The 18,631-nt window shown below is 51.1% G+C and overlaps 1 protein-coding gene across 1 annotated transcript in view; it reads right to left on the reverse strand.

Annotated features, from left to right (window-relative positions):
* CDCP2 (CUB domain containing protein 2) overlaps nt 1–2,454 on the reverse strand; it is a 20,182-nt gene extending 17,728 nt beyond the window's left edge. Inside the window, 1 exon segment of the mRNA XM_011973817.1 lies at nt 2,300–2,454. Coding sequence (XP_011829207.1) covers nt 2,300–2,378 — 79 coding nt within the window. The 5' untranslated portion in view covers nt 2,379–2,454.
* Nucleotides 2,455–18,631: the final 16,177 nt, after the last annotated feature.

Below are 18,631 nucleotides of genomic sequence, written 5' to 3' on the forward strand. Positions count from 1 at the left end.
CACACCAACATGGCACAAGTATACATATGTAACAAACCTGCACATTATGCACATGTACCCTAGAACTTAAAGTATAATAATAATAAAAAATAAATTAAAAAAAAAAGAAAAAAAAAAAAGAAAAGTGGAAGTGGCCCTGGAGCCCAGAGGCCCTGGCTGTGGCATCCCTGAGCCCAGCTCGGCTACCTCCTGCCTCCCTGGTTACAGAGCCAATGTATTCTTCTTTTTACTTAAACTCATCCACGTTGAGTTTCTGTCACTTGCAACCAAAAACATCCTGAAGAATATACTTAACTAAATCCCCGTAAGAGAAGACACACTCGCTAAACATGTGCCCTGTACCAGGCCTGTGCTGATTCAAAATGGGCCCCTCCGTGGGAAGCTCACCATGGGGTCGGGGAGGGGGAGTCAGGGAAATAAGACAAAACACACAGCGTGATTGCACTGTGACCACAAAAGGGCTCTGGGGCCCGGGGAGAGGAAATCCAATATTCCTGGGGCCAGCAGTATCAAGGAGGGGCAAGATTCCCAGAGCGGGTGATATTTGAGTTTGTCTAGGAAGGATGAGTTTCATCAGTTGGAGAAGATTTGCAGGGAGGGAATGGCATGGACAAAGGCTCAGACACACGTGCACTTAGCCTCTGTGAGCCGTGAAATGGGGACAGTGGTGCCTCCCTTGCTGGGTGACTGTGAGCACTGATGAGCTAAAGGCTGTGTGAGGGCCACACAGATGCACATTATTGGCTCTCTGCCTGGATCTTGGAGTGGGACAGGGCAGGAACGGCATCTAATTCATACCTTTATGGCAAAAGGACAAAGAGATATTCTGTCCAATGCCTGTTGTTGTCCTTCCCCCAGCCCTACCCACAGGACAGGGAAAGACACCAGAGCATCAGAGAAATGCTTACAGCCCAGGTGGCTCCAGTCATCAGCATAAGCAGAGGCCTTGTCCACTAGGACCCAGCCAGGCACACTGATGCCCAGGGTTACCCCAAGGCTCCTTAAGCCCCAGTGGCTGGAAAATAGGAACAGCTAGCTCCTCCCACCACCCAGGCATGGGTTGAGACACTTGGGTGCCCGTCCCATCTCTGTCAGTGACTGGGTGACTGGCAAGGTACAATTCCTCCCTGAGCCCCACTTGAGCCTTGCAGAAGGGTGAAATGATACCACCCCAGCTTCACAGACAGGTAAACAACGCTTGAAAAGCCAGAGCAGCTCAAAGCCACTGGGGACCACAGTGCAGGCAGAGGGTTCCAGGAGCCCCAGTGAAGGCACATGTGAGGTTGATGGAGGATGTGGAAGGCCATGCAGGGAGTGGTATTTGATCTGAGCTTGAAGGGTGAGCCAGATGTTCTCAGGTGGAAAAAGGGAAAAGAGATTTTCCAGACAGAGGGGACAGCAGGACTTAAGATCCCTCAGGGTGAAGCAGAAGGGGTTGTAATTCCCCTGTCAGAGCATGGGATGCCCAAGGGATGCAGGAAACTGAGGCTCAATACGATATGGAAGTTGGAGCCCACACTCAGAGGGCACTGAACACCATAAGAAGGAACTTTGATTTCACTTGCTTGGCAGTGGGATGGACAGCAGGGTCTCAAGAGGAGAATAAAGACTCTTCAGCAATAGGCTGGGTGCGGTGGCTCACGCCTGTAATCCCAGCACTTTGGGAGGCCGAGGCAGGCGGATCATCTGAGGTCAGGAGTTCGAGATCAGCGTGACCAACATGGTGAAACCCGTCTCTACTAAAAATACAAAAATTAGCCAGTTGTGGTGGCACACGCCTGTAATCCCAGCTACTCGGGAGGCTGAGACAGGAGAATTGTTTGAACCCGGGAGGTGGAGGTTGCTGTGAGCTGAGATTGGGCCACTGTACTCCAGCGTGGGTGACAGAGCAAGACTCTGTCTCAAAAAACAAACAACAATAAAAAACTTCTTTAGCAATAAACCTTTAATAGTTTTTGGAGCCATTCCCTTCAACCTTGGCGACCATGTAGTCTTGGACAGGTTACTTAATATCTCTAGCCCTCAGTTTCTTCATCTGGAAAATGGGGGACTAACATCCACCCTGAAGTTTGTTGTGCATATTAAATGCAACCTACATGTGAAACATCCAACACATGGCAGACACTCAATAAATATTGTCTTCCCCCCATCTCAGGAACAAATACATTCTCAACTCAGCCACGTCCCCTAAAAGGACCTCCTGCTTTCTGGCTTCCCATAGAGAAACTTCTTGAGCCCCTGGCTGCTGCCTGCCCACCTCCTTCCCCTCCCAGTTTGTGTCTGTCCCAAGAGTGCCTACCTTCCATGGCTTGGGCCCGGGGCCCTGGACCCAGCAGTGCCACTGCCAGCAGCAGGCAAGCCCCCCGCTCTGCCAGCATCTCCTCACCAGGGGCCCCCACAGGTCTGCCGAGCTCAGGTAGGCCAGGATCTGAGGGTCCGGAGCAGGGGAGAGAGGTGAGGCTGAAAGGGCCTCCAAGTTAATGATGGCATGAATAATTCAATGGCCCCTAGAATTAGTAAGCCGATCCCTGGGTACTTCCTTCACTCACTGTCAAGTGACGGATCTGGTGTCACCAGGTTTACACGTTCTGAGATCTGCACCGACCACAGTGTATCAGGAAGGGAAGAAACTCGGGCCTGGAAGGAAGGTGGGTGGTGGAGAAAGGGCATAACTTTTGGGGCCAGGTAGATCTGGGATCAATCCCAGTTCAGCCTGTAACTTGCCAGGTCACCTTGGACAAGTCATTTAACTCCCCTGGTCTGGGTCTTCTCATCCATCCAGCAGGGCTGTTCAGCTCCGACCCAGGGGCTGTTGTGAAAATGAAAGGAGACGGCACTTGCTAAAGCACAGAGTAGGTGCTTGCTACAGGTTCTTCCCACCCCGCCTCCTGAGGGAGCTGAAAGGAGCCTGTATTTAGTGGGACACGCAGGACAACTTCCTTCAGACATGCGGATTTAGCTCAGAGGAGGGAAGGAGTTTGCTGTGGACAGTTGATGAAGGAAAAGTCTTTTTCACACAAGAATGAAGCAGGAATAACAGAATTAGAAAATCATATTGTGCAACTCTTAATGCAATAATAGGTCTGGGCCCCAGTGTAACTTCTGGCCGAGAATATGAAATGTTTGCTCCTTTATGGATCCCAAGCCTTGCTTGAACATCGTTGTGTGCCAGGCCCTGCACAAGGAGCTGGCGCTGCAGAAACGCCCTGGGAACTTTGTGTCCAACAGAAAGTGGGCTCTTTCTTCTCCTCTGGAGTCTTTTGATTTGGTTCAGTTCAGCCCAACACGCATTTCTAAGCTCCTTCTCTGTTCAGAGCCTGTGCCAGGCATGGGGACAGCAGGGGGACATGGCACATTCCTGCTCTCCCAGTGAGGATCCTGGGCTCTTTCTGGCAGACTAAGGTCTGAATCCTGACTCCACCCCTGCCTGGCTGTGGTAGCCTGGGAAAGTAACCCAACTCTGTAACTCTGAGGCCAGGTTCCTGGATTGCGAAATTGGAGCAAGAATTAGTAGCCTGCAGTTTGCTGAGAGGATTAAACATGATAGTATATGAGAAGTCTTAGCCAGAGCCTGGCTCAGTGCATAGACACACTCAAGACTTCTGTTTATCCTAGAGGAACCCAGACAGCCTCATCTGCCAGACAGCATGTGCCTCTGGCCCATCCTTTTGTCAGGAAGTCCCCAGGGAGTCCTTTGCTGCGGGCATGGGAGGTCTTGTGGAAGGTGTTCAGTGGAGCCTCAGGACCTGTCAGGCCTGAGGGATTGGCTAACCTGTGGAGGTTGATTGGCAGGAAAGAAGTGTTCAGCTGTTCCAGGCAGTCTGAGAAAATGGTGGTTTTTTTTTTTTTTTTTTGAGACAGAGTCTTTCTCTGTCATCCAGGCTGGAGTGCAATGGTGTGATCTCAGCTCACTGCAATCTCTGCCTCCCAGGTTCACACGATTCTCCTGCCTCAGCTAAATTTTGCATTTTTAGTAGAGACAGGGTTTCACCATGTTGCCCAGGCTGGTCTTGAACTCCTGACCTCATGATCTGCTAGCCTAGGTCTCCCATAGTGCTGGGATTACAGGCGAGAGCCACCGTGCCTGGCCAGATGGGAGTTTCTTAAACACCTATCATATGTATGAGAGAGGAAGGCAGAGAGAGGTGCCAACCCAGTACCTGCTGGGTGCAGGGCCCGGTGCTGGGAGCCTCACATGTGGGTGCAGCCTCCCAGCTTTTACAGCATTCAGTATACTCCCAAAGGACAGGGAGGAAACTGAAGCTCAAAGGGCTGGAGCCACTGTTTTGGGTTGAGTTCCTTCACATGAAGACCCTGGGACAAGTAGTGGATTTGGGAGGTGATCCCAGGAAGCACAGGTAAGGAAGTGGGACAAGGAGAGGAAAGAAGCCAGTTCAAAGAATGTCAGTGAGCAAGTTACCACTGTTAGCAACCAGAGCTAAGTCCCAGTGGGAACCTCCAGGACACAATGTAGACTGTGCCTCTCACTATTCCACCGGAGGAGGAAGAAGTAGAATGCTGATCACAAACTCCCAGTGCCCTTGGAAGCTGCTCTGAGGATCTTACCTCCCAGATATTTCCAACCTGCTGTGCATGGCCCCAAAGCCCTGAGGCAGAGAGTACAGGGGGCTACAGGCAGAAGCTGTCTGCATGATGGGAACAGCGATAGGGCAGGATAGGGCAGGGCCATGACAGCACCTACTGAGCCATCCATAATGAAAGACTGTTGGCCAGACACAGTGGCTCATGCCTGTAATCCCGGCACTTTGGGAGGCCCAGGCAGGCAGATCATGAGGTCAAGAGATCAAGACCATCCTGGCCAACATGGTGAAACCTTGTTTCTACTAAAAATACAAAAATTAGCCAGGCGTGGTGGCTACTCGGGACGCTGAGGCAGGAGAATCGCTTGAACCCAGGAGGCGGAGGTTGCGGTGAGCCGAGATCATGCCACTGCACTCCAGTCTGGCGACAGAGCGAGACTCCATCTCGAAAAAAAAAAAAAAAGACTGTCATCATTACAGTGACCTCATCCTGCACTTGATAGACTCCTAGTCTGTTTTTACACTGCTCTTCAAAAAAAAAAAAAAAAAAAAAAGAACTATCTGAGACTGGGGTTATGAGGAAAAGAGGTTTCATGGACTCACAGTTCCACAGGCTTAACAGGAAGCATGACTGGGAGGCCTCAGGAAATTTACAATCATGGCGGAAGGGGAAGGGGAAGCAAGTATGTCTTACCATGATGGAGCAGGAGAGAGAGAGCAAGGTGGGAGGCACCACACACTCTTAAACCATTCGATCTCATGAGAACTCACTCACTATCATGAGAAGAACATGGAGAAATCCGTCCCAATAATTTAATCACCTCCCATCAGGCCCCTCCTTCAACACGTGAGGGTTACAATTCTATAGAAGATTTGAGTGGGAATACAGAACCAAACCATATCCCCTCCAGAATCATCCCACCTCTGAAATATTTGTCCCACTCCCTGAAACAACCACGTCTCTTCTGGGCACCCTCATCAGCCTTTTCAATGACACCCCATTCATGGTAACTGCCATAGTGGCCCCTGGGTCCCTCAAAATCAACAGCTCCCACCCAAACTAAACTAGTCACTGTCTCCAACACCAAACTTGCTTCTCCTCTGATGGTTCCTATTTTAGGTAGTGGTGCAACCAACCCATAAAGCCAGCAATGTAGGAGCCTGCCCCAACTTCCTTTCCCCTCACTCCCACACCCATTGGTCACTCTTGAGCTTAGTCACCACTTCTGCCTTTGAAATGGCATCTGAAGCCATGACTACCTGTTCGCCATCTCTCCTTCATGAGTTCAGCAGCTTCCTCACTGGCCTGGGTATCTCTGCTCCTGCCTGCTCCCTGCCCACCCTAAAACCACATTCTACTACTTGCTGCCCTGTCCCATCCTGTGAGCTTTCTAAAATGCTAATCTGAGCCAGGCATGGTGGCTCACACCTGTAATCCCAGCACTTTGCGAGGCTGAGGCAGGCAGATCACTTGAGGTCAGGAGTTCAAGACCAGCCTTGCCAACATGGTGAAACCCCGTCTCTACTAAAAATACAAAAATTAGTTGGGCATGGTGGTGGGCACCTGTAATCCCAGCTACTCGGGAGGCTAAGGCAGGAGTATCACTTGAACCTGGGAGTCGGAGGTTGCAGTGAACTGAGATCGCGCCACTGCACTCCAGCCTGGGTGACAGAGCAAGACTCTGTCTCAAAAAAATAAATAAAATAAAATAAAATAAAATAAAATGCTAAGCTGGTCATGTCATTCTTCCGCTTAGGCTAAAATCCAAAGTCCTCTTTTTGGCATTCATACTCCTTCAGGTCACCTCCCCAGCACGTCTCAGACTTTGTCCCCTGGCCCCCTGACATTTCCCTCACTTCTCTGCATATGCTGTGCCCTGAGCCTGCATTGCCCTGAGCCTGCGTTGCCCTGCTTTCTGCCCCACTGTCCCTTGGTGGACTCAGAACCTTTAAAACAGTTGTCACCTCCTCCAAGGGGTTATCTTGACCCCACCCCAAGCTGGGAGAGTTCCTCCTCTCTGGGTGCACCTCTAGCACAGAGGGGACACCTGCACCCTAGCTGGTTGGTTTTTCCGAGGATATTCTCAGCCTTCTGGGCTTTCATTTCAGTGCTCCGCACAAAACTTGGCCCAGAGCGCATCCTCTCCCTTATGTCCATCTCCACTGCCTCCCTAGTGCTCCTAGGTGCTCAGCAGCCATCCGTGGATTGAACTACTCAAGGATGCACCACTAGGAAGTGTCTTTGTCAATGTGAACCCATGTTCATATGTGTTCAAAATCTGCTTTTAACCCTGCTGAGTCCATGTAGGCTTCCAAGACAAAATGCTATAGACCGGGTGGCTTATCAGCAACAGACATTTACTTCTCCCCGTTCTGGAGGCTGGGAGTCCAAGTTCAAAGTGCCAACAGGTTCTGTCTGGTAAGGGCCCATTTCCTGGCTCGCAGATGGCTCCTTGCCATGTCCTCACGTGGTGGAAGGGGTGAACAAGCTCCTGTGGGCCTATTTTATGAGGGTGCTAATCCCATCACCTCCCCAAAGGCCCTGCCACCTAATACCAGAACCATGGGGGTTGGGATTTCATGAATTTGGGGGCAGCTATTCAGACTATAGCACCTGCTGGATGGAGTGGCAGGGTGGCCTGGTATAGCGGTTCAGCGCCCAGAACTCAGACCACATCAGTTCAAATCACAACTCTGGCAGTTACTAGCTATGTGGCCTTGGACAAGTTCCTTGGTCTCTCTAGGCCTCTGATTCCTCATCGGTGAAATGAGGAGAGTGGTGTCTACCTGCAGGGCATGATAAGGATTGAAGGGGCCAGCACGTGGGGAATGTGGAGACCTGCGCCACCACATTGTATAATAAGTTCAGAATGCACCAACCTCATTGAAGACCTCAAGTCTTCTTGTATTTTTTCTTTTGAACCCATCTCTCCGTAAAGTCACCACTGGGTGGGGCTTCCTGCTGCCTGCTGCCCCTCCCTCCAATCAGCAGCCTGGCTGTGACTTCTCTCCTGGTCCCCAGGGGAGGTGGTAGAGAGGGAACAAAGGCCGTCTGCCTGCTGGGGGCATTAGGGAGTGCTGAGCCACCCACAAGATGAATCAATATGGGTGCCTGCCAGTGTCCTGCTGTGCTGACTCCCATGGCCAAGCCCTGAGGACCCACCCTCAAACTTCCAGGGCTCTCGTGGCATGTCATGACCCCTTCTCTCGATGGCTGGCTCTGCAGCACGCTGGAGCTAGTAGAGGTTGTGAGTGTGCTCCTGGGATAGATGCTGTCCGGGCACAGGGGGCTGATGCTGTGTGTGCCCATTTCTGGCACTGTGCGCATATGTGCACCCATCTCTGGGTGTATGTTTCATCATCTGGTCTTGCTGTTTCCTTGGGTACATGATCCCATCTTAATATCTATGCACTAGGCACTAAGTATAGTAAACTTTCTATGGGTGACTGTCCTCCGCTTGTGAATATGCCCTGTGTGGCCGGGCGCAGTGGCTCACACCTGTAATCCCAGCACTTTGGGAGGCCAAGGTGGACAGATCACCTGAGGTCAAGAGTTCGAGACCAGCCTGGCCAACATGGCAAAACCCCGTCTCTACTAAAAATACGAAAATTAGCTGGGCATGGTGGTAAGCACCTGTAATCCCAGCTACTTGGGAGGCGGAGGCAGGAAAATCACTTGAACCCAAGGGGTGGAGGTTGCAGTGAGCCAAGATTATCATGTCATTGCACTCCAGCCCGGGTGACAGAGTGAGACTCCATCTCAAAAAAAAAAAAAAAAAAAAAAAAAATACGCCTTGTACCACTGCACCCATCATTGCATTCATACCTGCTTCCTTGTACATGTATCCATCTCTGTGCACACGCCTGGATCACACAGTACTGTCTCAGTATATATGTCTCTCTATACATCTAGGGATGTATAACTAGATCTGCATGTATCCAGATGTATATGTGTCTATTTCTCCCTCTGGATATATACAAAGATTTCTGAGTGAATGTCCATGTCTAAATGCAAATGTCACAGCCGTGTGTGTGAGTATCACAGGAACTATGTGTGTGTCTCTTCATATGGACACATCTATCTTTATAAGTGCACATCTATTCCATGGGTACACAGCTTCTGCTGGTGTACAGATCTGTGCCTGAGTGTGTGGAGCTGTGAGTACGGATGTTCACACAGCTCTGGGGTACACATCTGCGTACCTCTGTGCATGTCTGTGGAGGTCTCCAAGGGTGCACCTCTAGAGCTGGGGCTCTCTCTAAACCTGTTTTGCCTTCATATCTGTATCCTGTCACTGGTTCCTGGGTCCAGGGGTGGTGCCCAGGGGATAGCAAGGCGCTGCCTAACACCTCCTTGTCTGCAGAGGTCTCGGCTGACCTGCGGGTGTGGCAGAGGGCAGGAGCAGGAAGGCCACTTCACCCCTGGGGATTCCTGGCTGGGCCCCAGGAGCCACATCTCTCCCTTAACAAGGGCCCTAGGGACTTGGGGGGAGTTTTCCATGAGTAGGGGCCCTATGCAGAGGCCAGCAGGCAGGGCCCTCGGGAAACACTCCTCACTCTCTGCTCATGAGGTGCCTGTTACCTCCAGACCTCCTCTGCCAGAGCCTGGTAGACAGCCATGGGGTCAGCACAGTAGACGTAAGTGTGTGTGTGAGTGGGGTGGGGGTCCCTACATGATGGAGAAGGGGAAGGAGAAACAGGGCAGGAATACAGGAGAGACAAGGGTGAAGGACCACACAGAAAGGTGGAAAGCTGACAGCAAGGGAGGTGGGCGGTGGCCTTGACGGAGCCAAGGCTGCTGGTGGACTGGGATGCAGCCCATGGGTTCCTGCTGGCTCCTCACAGCCCGCCCTAGGGATGGGACTGTACCAAGAGGAGGATGAGGACGCCGTGTCCCCCTCCCTCCCCTCTCTCTGAGTCCCTCAATTTCTCTCACAGTCTCTCTGCTCAGTTCTTGTTCCCAAAGGCTGGGATGTGACGATCACATGCCAGGAATGACGTCCTGGAAGTCCAGATTGGCCAAGGACAAGATGTGCCAAGAGCCCTTGGACAAGGGCATGACCTTCACAGCCTCCAGCTCCTGGGCCAGTGGGAAGAAAGGAAGGAGGGGGCCAGAACTGCTGCCATTTTGACCCCCACCCCTGGCTCTGGGCCCTTCCACACCCTATCTCGCTGAGCCTCCCAACCCTGCGGAGAGTACTGTCCCCACGTCACAGATGAGGGGCCTGAGGCCCAGCCTCGTGAAGGGGCTGCTTCCAAAGCTGGGGCAGGGTGAGCGCTGGGGGTCAGGTAAAGAATGGCCCCTCGTGGGAGCTGCCTGCCCCTCATAGCTCCGTGAGATGTGAGTGTTCCCGCAGCACTGGCCACTGTTCCTGCCCGTGGTTTTGTGGAAGGAGCAGGGTTTGGATTCTAATTCCATATCTGACTTGCTGCATAACCTGGGGCAACTCACTCACTTACCCTTCTGGGCCTCAGTTTCGCATGTGAAAAGTACCTCGCTGGGCTGCCATGAGGACTGATGCAAGATCCAGAAAGCAAAAGGGCTTTGTAAACTGTAAAGCACTGTGCACCAGTAGGTGTCCGTGTGTTCACAAGTGGATGAGTGCTACCACAGCAACCCGAGCATTGACTAGAGGGGCCGTGGACGGGGCTGGGGTTTCACTAAGCACTTTGCAGAGGGCATTTAATCTTCATCACGACCCTCTGAATAGAGACCACTGCTCATCGCACAGATGAAGAAACTGGGGTGAAGTAACTGCCCAGGACCCCACATCCTCTAAGTGGCAGAACCAGGATTCAAATCCAGGACAGTCCAGCGGCAACGCTGGTCCTCTGAGCCACCAGGTGGGGCCGCCAGGGGAGACTGATGGAAGAGGGTCCTGAAAGAGGATCGGCAGGGCCAGGAGGCAGCAGGGTGGGGAGATAGATACAGGAATCCTTCTGCTGGTCCAGTCTCTCCTCCCACTCCTTTGACCACCAATTAATCTTGCTGCTTTGGCCAAGTTGGGGCCTTCAGCAAGCCAAGGTACATGGAGGAAGTTCATGGTTTACAGAAGGGAAGCTGCCCTGTGCCCTTCCCTGCTGGAATGGCTGTCCCAGGACCCCGACCTCCAGGAAGTTGGCTGGAATATTTTGCTGCTGCCTTTTCGCCTGTGGGCCTTCCCATCCTCACCCCTTCTCATCCTTCCCACCACACTCCACCCCTCCCTAACTCCCCTCGGCTACTCATTCACAACCAGCTCTAGGGACTAAGAAGAGCTCAGCACAGAAGCCTTCCACAGTGCCCTGCCTTGCCCTGGATACCAAGCCTAACACTTCCCTGCTCCACAATAAAGCAAATATTGAACTCCTACTGTTTGCCAGGCACACTCATATCCAGCCATATCCAAACTAGGTAACCTTGGGCAAGTTTCTTAACCTCTGCTCTATATCTCAGTTTCCTCATCTGTAAAATGGGAACAATGAGGTAAAAATGTAGAGGGTTTGGAAGAAGAGCACATGGTCATGTGGGAAGTTCTATTTAAACATTCATTAGTTTAAATTAAGATCTGTATAACACCTTTGCAAGGTAAGAATTACCAGCTCCATTTCACTATTTGGTGACTAGGGCTCAGAGAGAATGGCTTTTATTCATTTTACTTATTCAACCAGCATCTATTGAGTATCTACTATGTGCAAGGATCAATGCGTGATACTTTTGCACATTATCGCATTTAATCCCCATAGCTGTGTGGGGAGGCGTTAGCATTCCCCACTATTTCCAAACACTCCCCCAGGGGCAGTATCACCCTGCTTGATACCCCTGTCTGTCTTCTTCTTGATACCCCTGTTCGCTGTCTGTCTTCCCTACCAGCTTAAACACCGGGAGGGCAGAGAACTGCGTTTTGTTCACCATTGTGTTTCAGCATGTGGCACAGATTAAGTGCTCTACAGATACCTGTTGAGAGAAGGAATGAAAACATCCACATTTTACAAATGTGGAAACTGCAGTTCTGGCCCCAGGGGCAGTGGCTCACGCCTGTAATCCCAGCACTTTGGGAGGCTGAGGTGGGCAGTTCACTTGAGGTCAGGAGTTCGAGACCAGCCTGGCCAACATAGTGAAACCCCGTCTCTACTAAAAATACAAAAGTTAGCCGGGCCTGGTGGCAGGCGCCTATAATCCCAGCTACTTGGGAGGCCGAGGCAGGGAGAATTGCTTGAATCCAGGAGACAGAGGTTGCAGTAAGCCAAGATGGCGCCACTGCACTCCAGCCTGGGGAACAGAGAGAGACTCTGTCTCAAGAAAAAAAATAAAATAAAATAAAAAGAAACTGCAGTTCAGAGAAATTAAGTGATTTACCCAAAATGACACAACTGGCTCAATGTCTGACCAGCTCCAAAACCTGTGTTCTTACCACAGTGTTAATTCTACGCATGGGAGCCTCGTTGGTGGAGAGGAAGAGGTCTGAGCTGGGGTGCAGATGAGGGCCGTGGGCTGCAGATGTCTGGAGAGGCAGGCAGCTGAGGGCCAAGACCCCCACAGAGCCTCCTTCATTAAGAGCCCTGGGTTTCTCCCGCCTCCAACCTGCCCACCTGTGTTTCCCCTCAGGCTGCTGGTCATTCTGGTCAGGGGAGCAGCGCTCCCTCAACAGGTCCTCCATCAGGAAAGGGGGTCAGCCAAGCTGGAGCTTGGAAAGCCCAGACACAGAAGCTGCCACACCCAGTCCCCCGGGCCTCTGTTCACAGGCTCCCTGTTCACAGGCTCACCGGGGAGCTCAGAGTGAGGGGAAGGGCTCAGCGAGAAGGGTGTGCCTACGCTCTGGACTAGCAGAGCTAGAGGGGACTCCAGAGAGCAAGTCCAACCCCCTCTTCCTACCTGCTTTGCTGGCTGTGGAAACAGGCCCAGAGAGAGCAGAAAGACAGAAGCCCACGCTCACTGAGTTCTGCTGGGTAGCAGACCGAGCACCAGACCTTTCACATTTGTTCTGACAGTGTCTGCAGCCCCCCAGAGGTGGTGGGCACCTCGAGTCAGGGTCCTCAAGAACCCAGCAGAAAACCTGCACAGAAGCAGGTGTTCAGGAGTGTTTGCTGAATACCTGCATGAATGACTTATTGAGTCCCCAGAACAAGCAACTGAGGTAGGAATTATTATCCCATCGAGGAAACTGCAGCCCAGAAAGGAAGGAATTGACCATTGCCTCAAATGCTGCTGACAAATGAGCTCTGGACAGCAGGGACCTTATCGGGAGCACATGGGGTGGAGACGGGGAGTGGACGCCAGGCTGCAGTGGGTTGAGGAATGAAGGGAGGGGAGGAAGCAGGCACTGCAAGTTGTAAGCAGCTCTTCAAGGCAAAGTGGGAAATATGAGGGGGCAGGGGCGAAGCATTCTTCCCTGGAGGAACCCAGAGTAAGGCCGGCTGGTGCTGGGCTTTGTGGCATTACCATGGGGGAACTTGGACAGGCTTCGGGGTTGGCTGGACAGAGCCAGTAGAGATATTCTGGAGATTCCCTCGAGGAAAAGATCCATTTATCCAGAGGGCCAGGGATCACTGAACTGGGCAGGAAGGTTTGCTTCTTGCCAAAGACCCCAGCTCCCCTGTATTAGTCTGTTTTCATGCTGCTGATAAAGACATACCCAAGACTGGGAAGAAAAAGTGTTATTTATTTATTTATGAGATGGAGTCTTGCTCTGTTGCCCAGGCTGGAGTTCAGTGGCGTGATCTCAGCTCACTGAAGCCTCTGCCTCCCGGGTTCCAGTGATTCTCCTGCCTCAGCCTCCTGGGTAGCTGGGATGATAGGCACATGCCACCATGCCTGGCTAATTTTTGTACTTTTTTAGTAGAGATGGTTTTTCACCATGTTGGCCAGGCTGGTCTCAAACTCCTGACCTCAGGTGATCCACCCACCTCAGCCTCCCAAAGTGCTGGGATTACAGGTGTGAGCCAACATGCCCGGCCAAAAAAAGAGGTTTAATTGGACTTATAGTTCCACATGGCTGGGGAAGACTCAGAATCATAGCAGGAGGCAAAAGGTACTTCTTACATGGTGGCGGCAAAAGAAATGAGGAAGAAGCAAAAGCGGAAACTCCTAATAAACCCATCAGATCTCGTGAGACTTATGCACTATCACGAGAACAGCAGGGTTTGAAAGACTGGCCCCATGATTCAATTACCTCCCCCTGGGTCCCTCCCACAACACGTGGGAATTCTGGCAGATATACTTCAAGTTGAGATTGAAATGGAGACACAGCCAAACCATATCATTCTGCCACGGCCCCTCCAAATCTCATGTCCTCACATTTCAAAACCAATCATGCCTTCCCAATAGTCCCTCAAAGTCTTAACTCATTTCAGCATTAACCGAAAAGTCCACAGTCCGAAGTCTCATCTAAGACAAGGCAAGTCCCTCCTGCCTATGAGCCTGTAAAATCAAAAGCAAGCTAGTTGCTTCCTAGATACAACGGGGGTACAGGCATTGGGTAAATACAGCCATTCCAAATGGGAGAAAATGCCAAAAAAAGGGGGATTTCAGGGCCATGTAAGTCTGAAATCCAGCAGGGCAGACACATTTTAAAGCTCCAAAATGATCTCCTTTGTCTCTAGGCCTCACATCCAGGTCACACTGATGTAAGAGGTGGGTCCCATGGTCTTGGGCAGCTCCGCCCTTGTGGCTTTGCAGGGTGCAGCCTCCCTCTCAGCTGCTTTCAAGAGCTGGCTTTGAGTGTCTGCGGCTTGTCCAGGTGCATGGTGCAAGCTGTCGGTGGATCTACCATGCTGGGTCTGAAGGACGGCCGCTCTTCTCTTCTCACAGCTCCACTAGGCAGTGCCCTAGACCCCACATTTCCCTTCCACACTGCCCTAGCAGAGGTTCTCCATGAGAGTCCTGCCCCTGCAGCAAACTTTTGCTTGTGCATCCAGGCGTTTCCATACATCTTCTGAAATCTAGGCAGAGGTTCCCAAACCTCAGTTCTTGACTTCTGTGCACCCATAGGCTCACCACCACATGGAAGCTGCCAAGGCTTGGGGCTTCCACTCTCTGAAACCACAGCCCAAGATGTCCGTTGGCCCCTTTCAGCCGCGGCTGGAGCAGTTGGGTAGGGCACCATGTCCCTAGATTGCACACAGCACGAGGACCCTGGACCTAGCCCATGAAACCAGTTTTTCCTCCTGGGCTTCTGGGCCTGTGATGGGAGAGGCTGCCGTGAAGTTCTCTGACATGGCCTGGAGACATTTTCCCCAAGGTCTTGGGGATTAACATTAGGCTCCTTGCTACTTATGCAAATTTCTGTGGCTTGAATTTCTCCTAAAAAAATGGTTTTTTGGCTGGAAGTGGTGGCTCATGCCTATAATCCCAGCACTTTGGGAGGCCGAGGAAGGTAGATCATGACGTCAGGAGATCGAGACCATCCTGGTTAACACGGTGAAACCCCATCTCTACTAAAAATACAAAAAATTATGAGGCAGGAGAATCGCTTGAACCCAAGAGGTGGAGGTTGCAGTGAGCCTAGATTGCGCCACTGCACTCCAGCCGTTTCCAAAAAAAAAAAAAAAATTGTTTTTTCTACTGCGTCATCAGGATGCAAATTTTCCAAACCTTTATGCTCTGTTTCCCTTTTAAAATGGGATGCTTTTAACAGTACCCAAGTCACCTCTTGAAAGCTTTTCTGCTTAGAAATTTTTTCCGCCAGATACCCTAAATCATCTCTCAAGTTCAAAGTTCCACAAATCTCTAGGGCAGGGGCAAAATGCCTCCAGTCTCTTTGCTAAAACATAACAAGAGTCACCTTTGCTCCAGTTCCCAACAAGTTCCTCATCTCCAGCTGAGACCACCTCAGCCTGGACCTTATTGTTCATACCGCTATCAGCATTTTGGGCAAAGCCATTCAACAAATCTCTAGGAAGTTCCAAACTTTCCCACATTTTCCTGTCTTCTTCTGAGGCCTCCAAACTGTTCCAACTTCTGCCTGTTACCCAGTTCCAAAGTCACTTCCATATTTTCGTGTATCTTTTCAGCAATGTCCCACACTACTGGTACCAAACTACTGCATTAGTCCATTTTCATGCTGCTGATAAAGACATACCCAAGACTGGGAAGAAAACGTTTAATTGGACTTACAGTTCCACATGGCTGGGGAGGCCTCAGAATCATGGCGGGAGGCGAAAGGTACTTCTTACATAGTGGTGGCAAGAGAAAATGAGGAAGACGCAACAGTGGAAACCCCTGATAACACCATCAGATCTTGTGAGAGTTATTCTCTACCATGAGAATAGCACAGGAAAGACTGGCCCCCATGATTCAATTACCTCCCGCTGGGTTCCTCCCACAACACATGGGAATTCTGGGAGATACAATTCAAGTTGAGGCTTGAATGAGGACACAGCCAAACCATATCGTCCCCTTAGAGGGAGGCAGGGGAAGGGAATTAACATTCACGGACACTCCCCTGTGGGCCAGGCACTGAGCTGAACACTTGGTTCACACAATCTCCTCTACTCGGCAAAGCAGCCCTGGGAGGAAAGAATCAGCACCTTCATCTGACAGAAGAGTGGTCACCAACTCACGGTCACACGGCTTCCACCAGCTCACCCCTTCCGTCAACAGACACTGCCTCCACACTGTGGCCAGCCAGACATCACACTAGATGGGGTCATGGGGTGGGGAGGGGACACAGTATCGAGCCCTGCCCTCGTACAAGAACACCACTTTCTCCACTAGCTCCTTTACCTCTTGCTAATCAATTCCTTTGCCTATAAAATAAAGAAACTGCTGATCTCTAAAGATTGTGAGAATTAAGCAAAGTGACATAGTAGACACTGTTGATGTGCTATCCATATCCCCCTGCCGAACTGGAGGTAACTGTGGGAACTTTCTATGTGCACTGATGGCTTCCTGTGTGTCTCTGCCTGGGGGCTTCTCTGGCTGCCAAGCACTTGACCCACCCACAGGAAGCTGAAATGCCAGGAGTTCATGCTCTCAGCCAATAAGGGAGTCTGGTTGTTGGTGCATAAATGCCCCAGCTTCTCCATCCCTCGGTAGGATCACTGAGGCATGTTCCACACAGTCTCTTGGCAGGGTCCCAGCAGGATGAGCTCCGGGTGCCACCAGTGGTAGCCTGCCCATCCACATGCCCTTCATTGTCTTCCCCCATGACTTCCTCACCATGCTTCCCTGAAGCACCTCCACATAAACTTCTTTCACCCACATCCTTGCTCAGCATCAGCTTTGGGGCAAACCCAGCCTAAAATAGTAACATTTTACAGCCTGGTGCCCAGTAGACATTCAGCAAATGCTGTCTACCTGGATACTCATTTTCATTTTTATAGAAACAGACAGCTTTGAGAACACGGTTGCAGCTCTAGCTGAGTCACCAGTGGCTCATCAGCATCTTCCAGGAGCAGGTATGGGCCTGTAGCCTGGGGATGCGCAAGAGGGAGGGGACTGAGGGTCACGGGCCTCAGCCTGTAGCCTCAGCCACTTGGAAGCTAGGTTAATCTCTGTCATATACACACACTCTACAGTTTATAAAGCTGTTTTCTTGTGTTCCAGGGCCTGCATCCCATTTTCCCTCCCATTGTTCGAAATCATATGTTCCAACTCAGAGTTCTGTGTTCAACACATTAGGCTTCAAGCCTAATGTGCCAAATGCTCTGCTTGTTGCAAATACACCCTTCCACCACCACCACCACCACCACCTCCCTCTCCTTCCAGGTTCCCTTGGGGTCAGCCAGGCTGGAGGTGAAGTTCCCCTGCACCTGGGCAGAGGAGCTGATACAGCTCACCTGCCTTCTAAGTTGGCTAGTGAGGCCCACCAGCCAGCCCAGTGTGCCCACCTGGCCGTGATTCTGAGTGCTGGGACCAGGTCAAGAGTGCCACCCCGCCGCATTACAAGCTAGTCTGCTCTGTTAGCATCGGGAGCCAGGGGCAGGACAATGTGGTGGTCTCCAGCCAGAGCCTGTGGGACCTGCATGCAGACAGCTTTCCCACCTCCCTCTATGTGAACCCACGCTCTTCTGCATGGCACTGGTGTGTGACATCTGTTTGGAGTGAGCCCTGTGGGATGAGGCCCACGTGGGGCCCCACATTAGACCCTGGCACCCAAACCTCAGCCTCCAGCCCATCAGTCAGTGACCCCCTGTGAAAGCAGCAACTATCTGGGTGACCTCAGCAGCTTCCACGACTTACGGTCCATTAAAGAAAAGAAACAGAATAAGATGCAACTGTTTCCCCTCCTTGGGCCCCTGGGCCACACACACTGCTGAGTTCCTTTGCCTCTGGCTGGAATTATGGCAACCTCTGCAGCTCCCAGCTGGATGTACACATCAGAAACTCTGAGGGGCAGCTATCTGTGTCTTTCATTAATAAAAAATGTCATGAATAACGACTTAAAACATGCAATGCGGGATCAAAATCTTCCAAAGCATGGGAAAAATAATAAAAAGGAGAGTTCTTGATACTGAAAGTCTGGAAATAAATGCTGTCCTCAGAGGTCAACCATGAGTCAGGCACTGCGGGAGAGGGAGAAAGAAGTGGGAACGGGGTCTCACACCCACTCCGTGCCAGGTGCTGTGTTTGGGGTTTACACGTTTCCCTCATCCTCACACAACCCAAGGAGACAGCACTACCATTCCCATTTTATAGATGAGCAAACTGAGATTCACAGAGGCCAAGTTACTTGCCATGGGACACAGGATCAGTAAGAGACTCAAACCTAGGTCTGCCTCATTGACAAAGGGAAACAAAACAACAAAAAAAGAAAGAAAAAAATAGGCCAACAGTGTGGTGCTTGGCAAGTCATTCTGGTTTGAGTTTATGAGAAAGAGGGAAAAGTAGAGGGAACAGCCCATCAGCTATGAAGACCGCGAATGATTTATACGATTTACTGCTGTGTCTCCCGCACCTAGAACGGGGCCTGGAACACAGTTGGTGCTCAGAAATGATCTTCAGTGAATGGCTAAAATGTCTGGGGGGATAAAGGGGCATAGTCTATTCCGAAGTAGGAGAAAGTGAATGTTTCTAAGTCCCTAGTTTCTAGAGAGCATTGAACAAGCACATTTGACTTTTTAAAAAATCTTTAATTATGGAACTATTTGAAAAACAGAAAAAGACAGAA

The sequence above is a fragment of the Mandrillus leucophaeus genome, unplaced genomic scaffold (assembly GCF_000951045.1).
Source record: "Mandrillus leucophaeus isolate KB7577 unplaced genomic scaffold, Mleu.le_1.0 Scaffold14, whole genome shotgun sequence".
Classification (NCBI taxonomy): Eukaryota; Metazoa; Chordata; class Mammalia; order Primates; family Cercopithecidae; genus Mandrillus; species Mandrillus leucophaeus.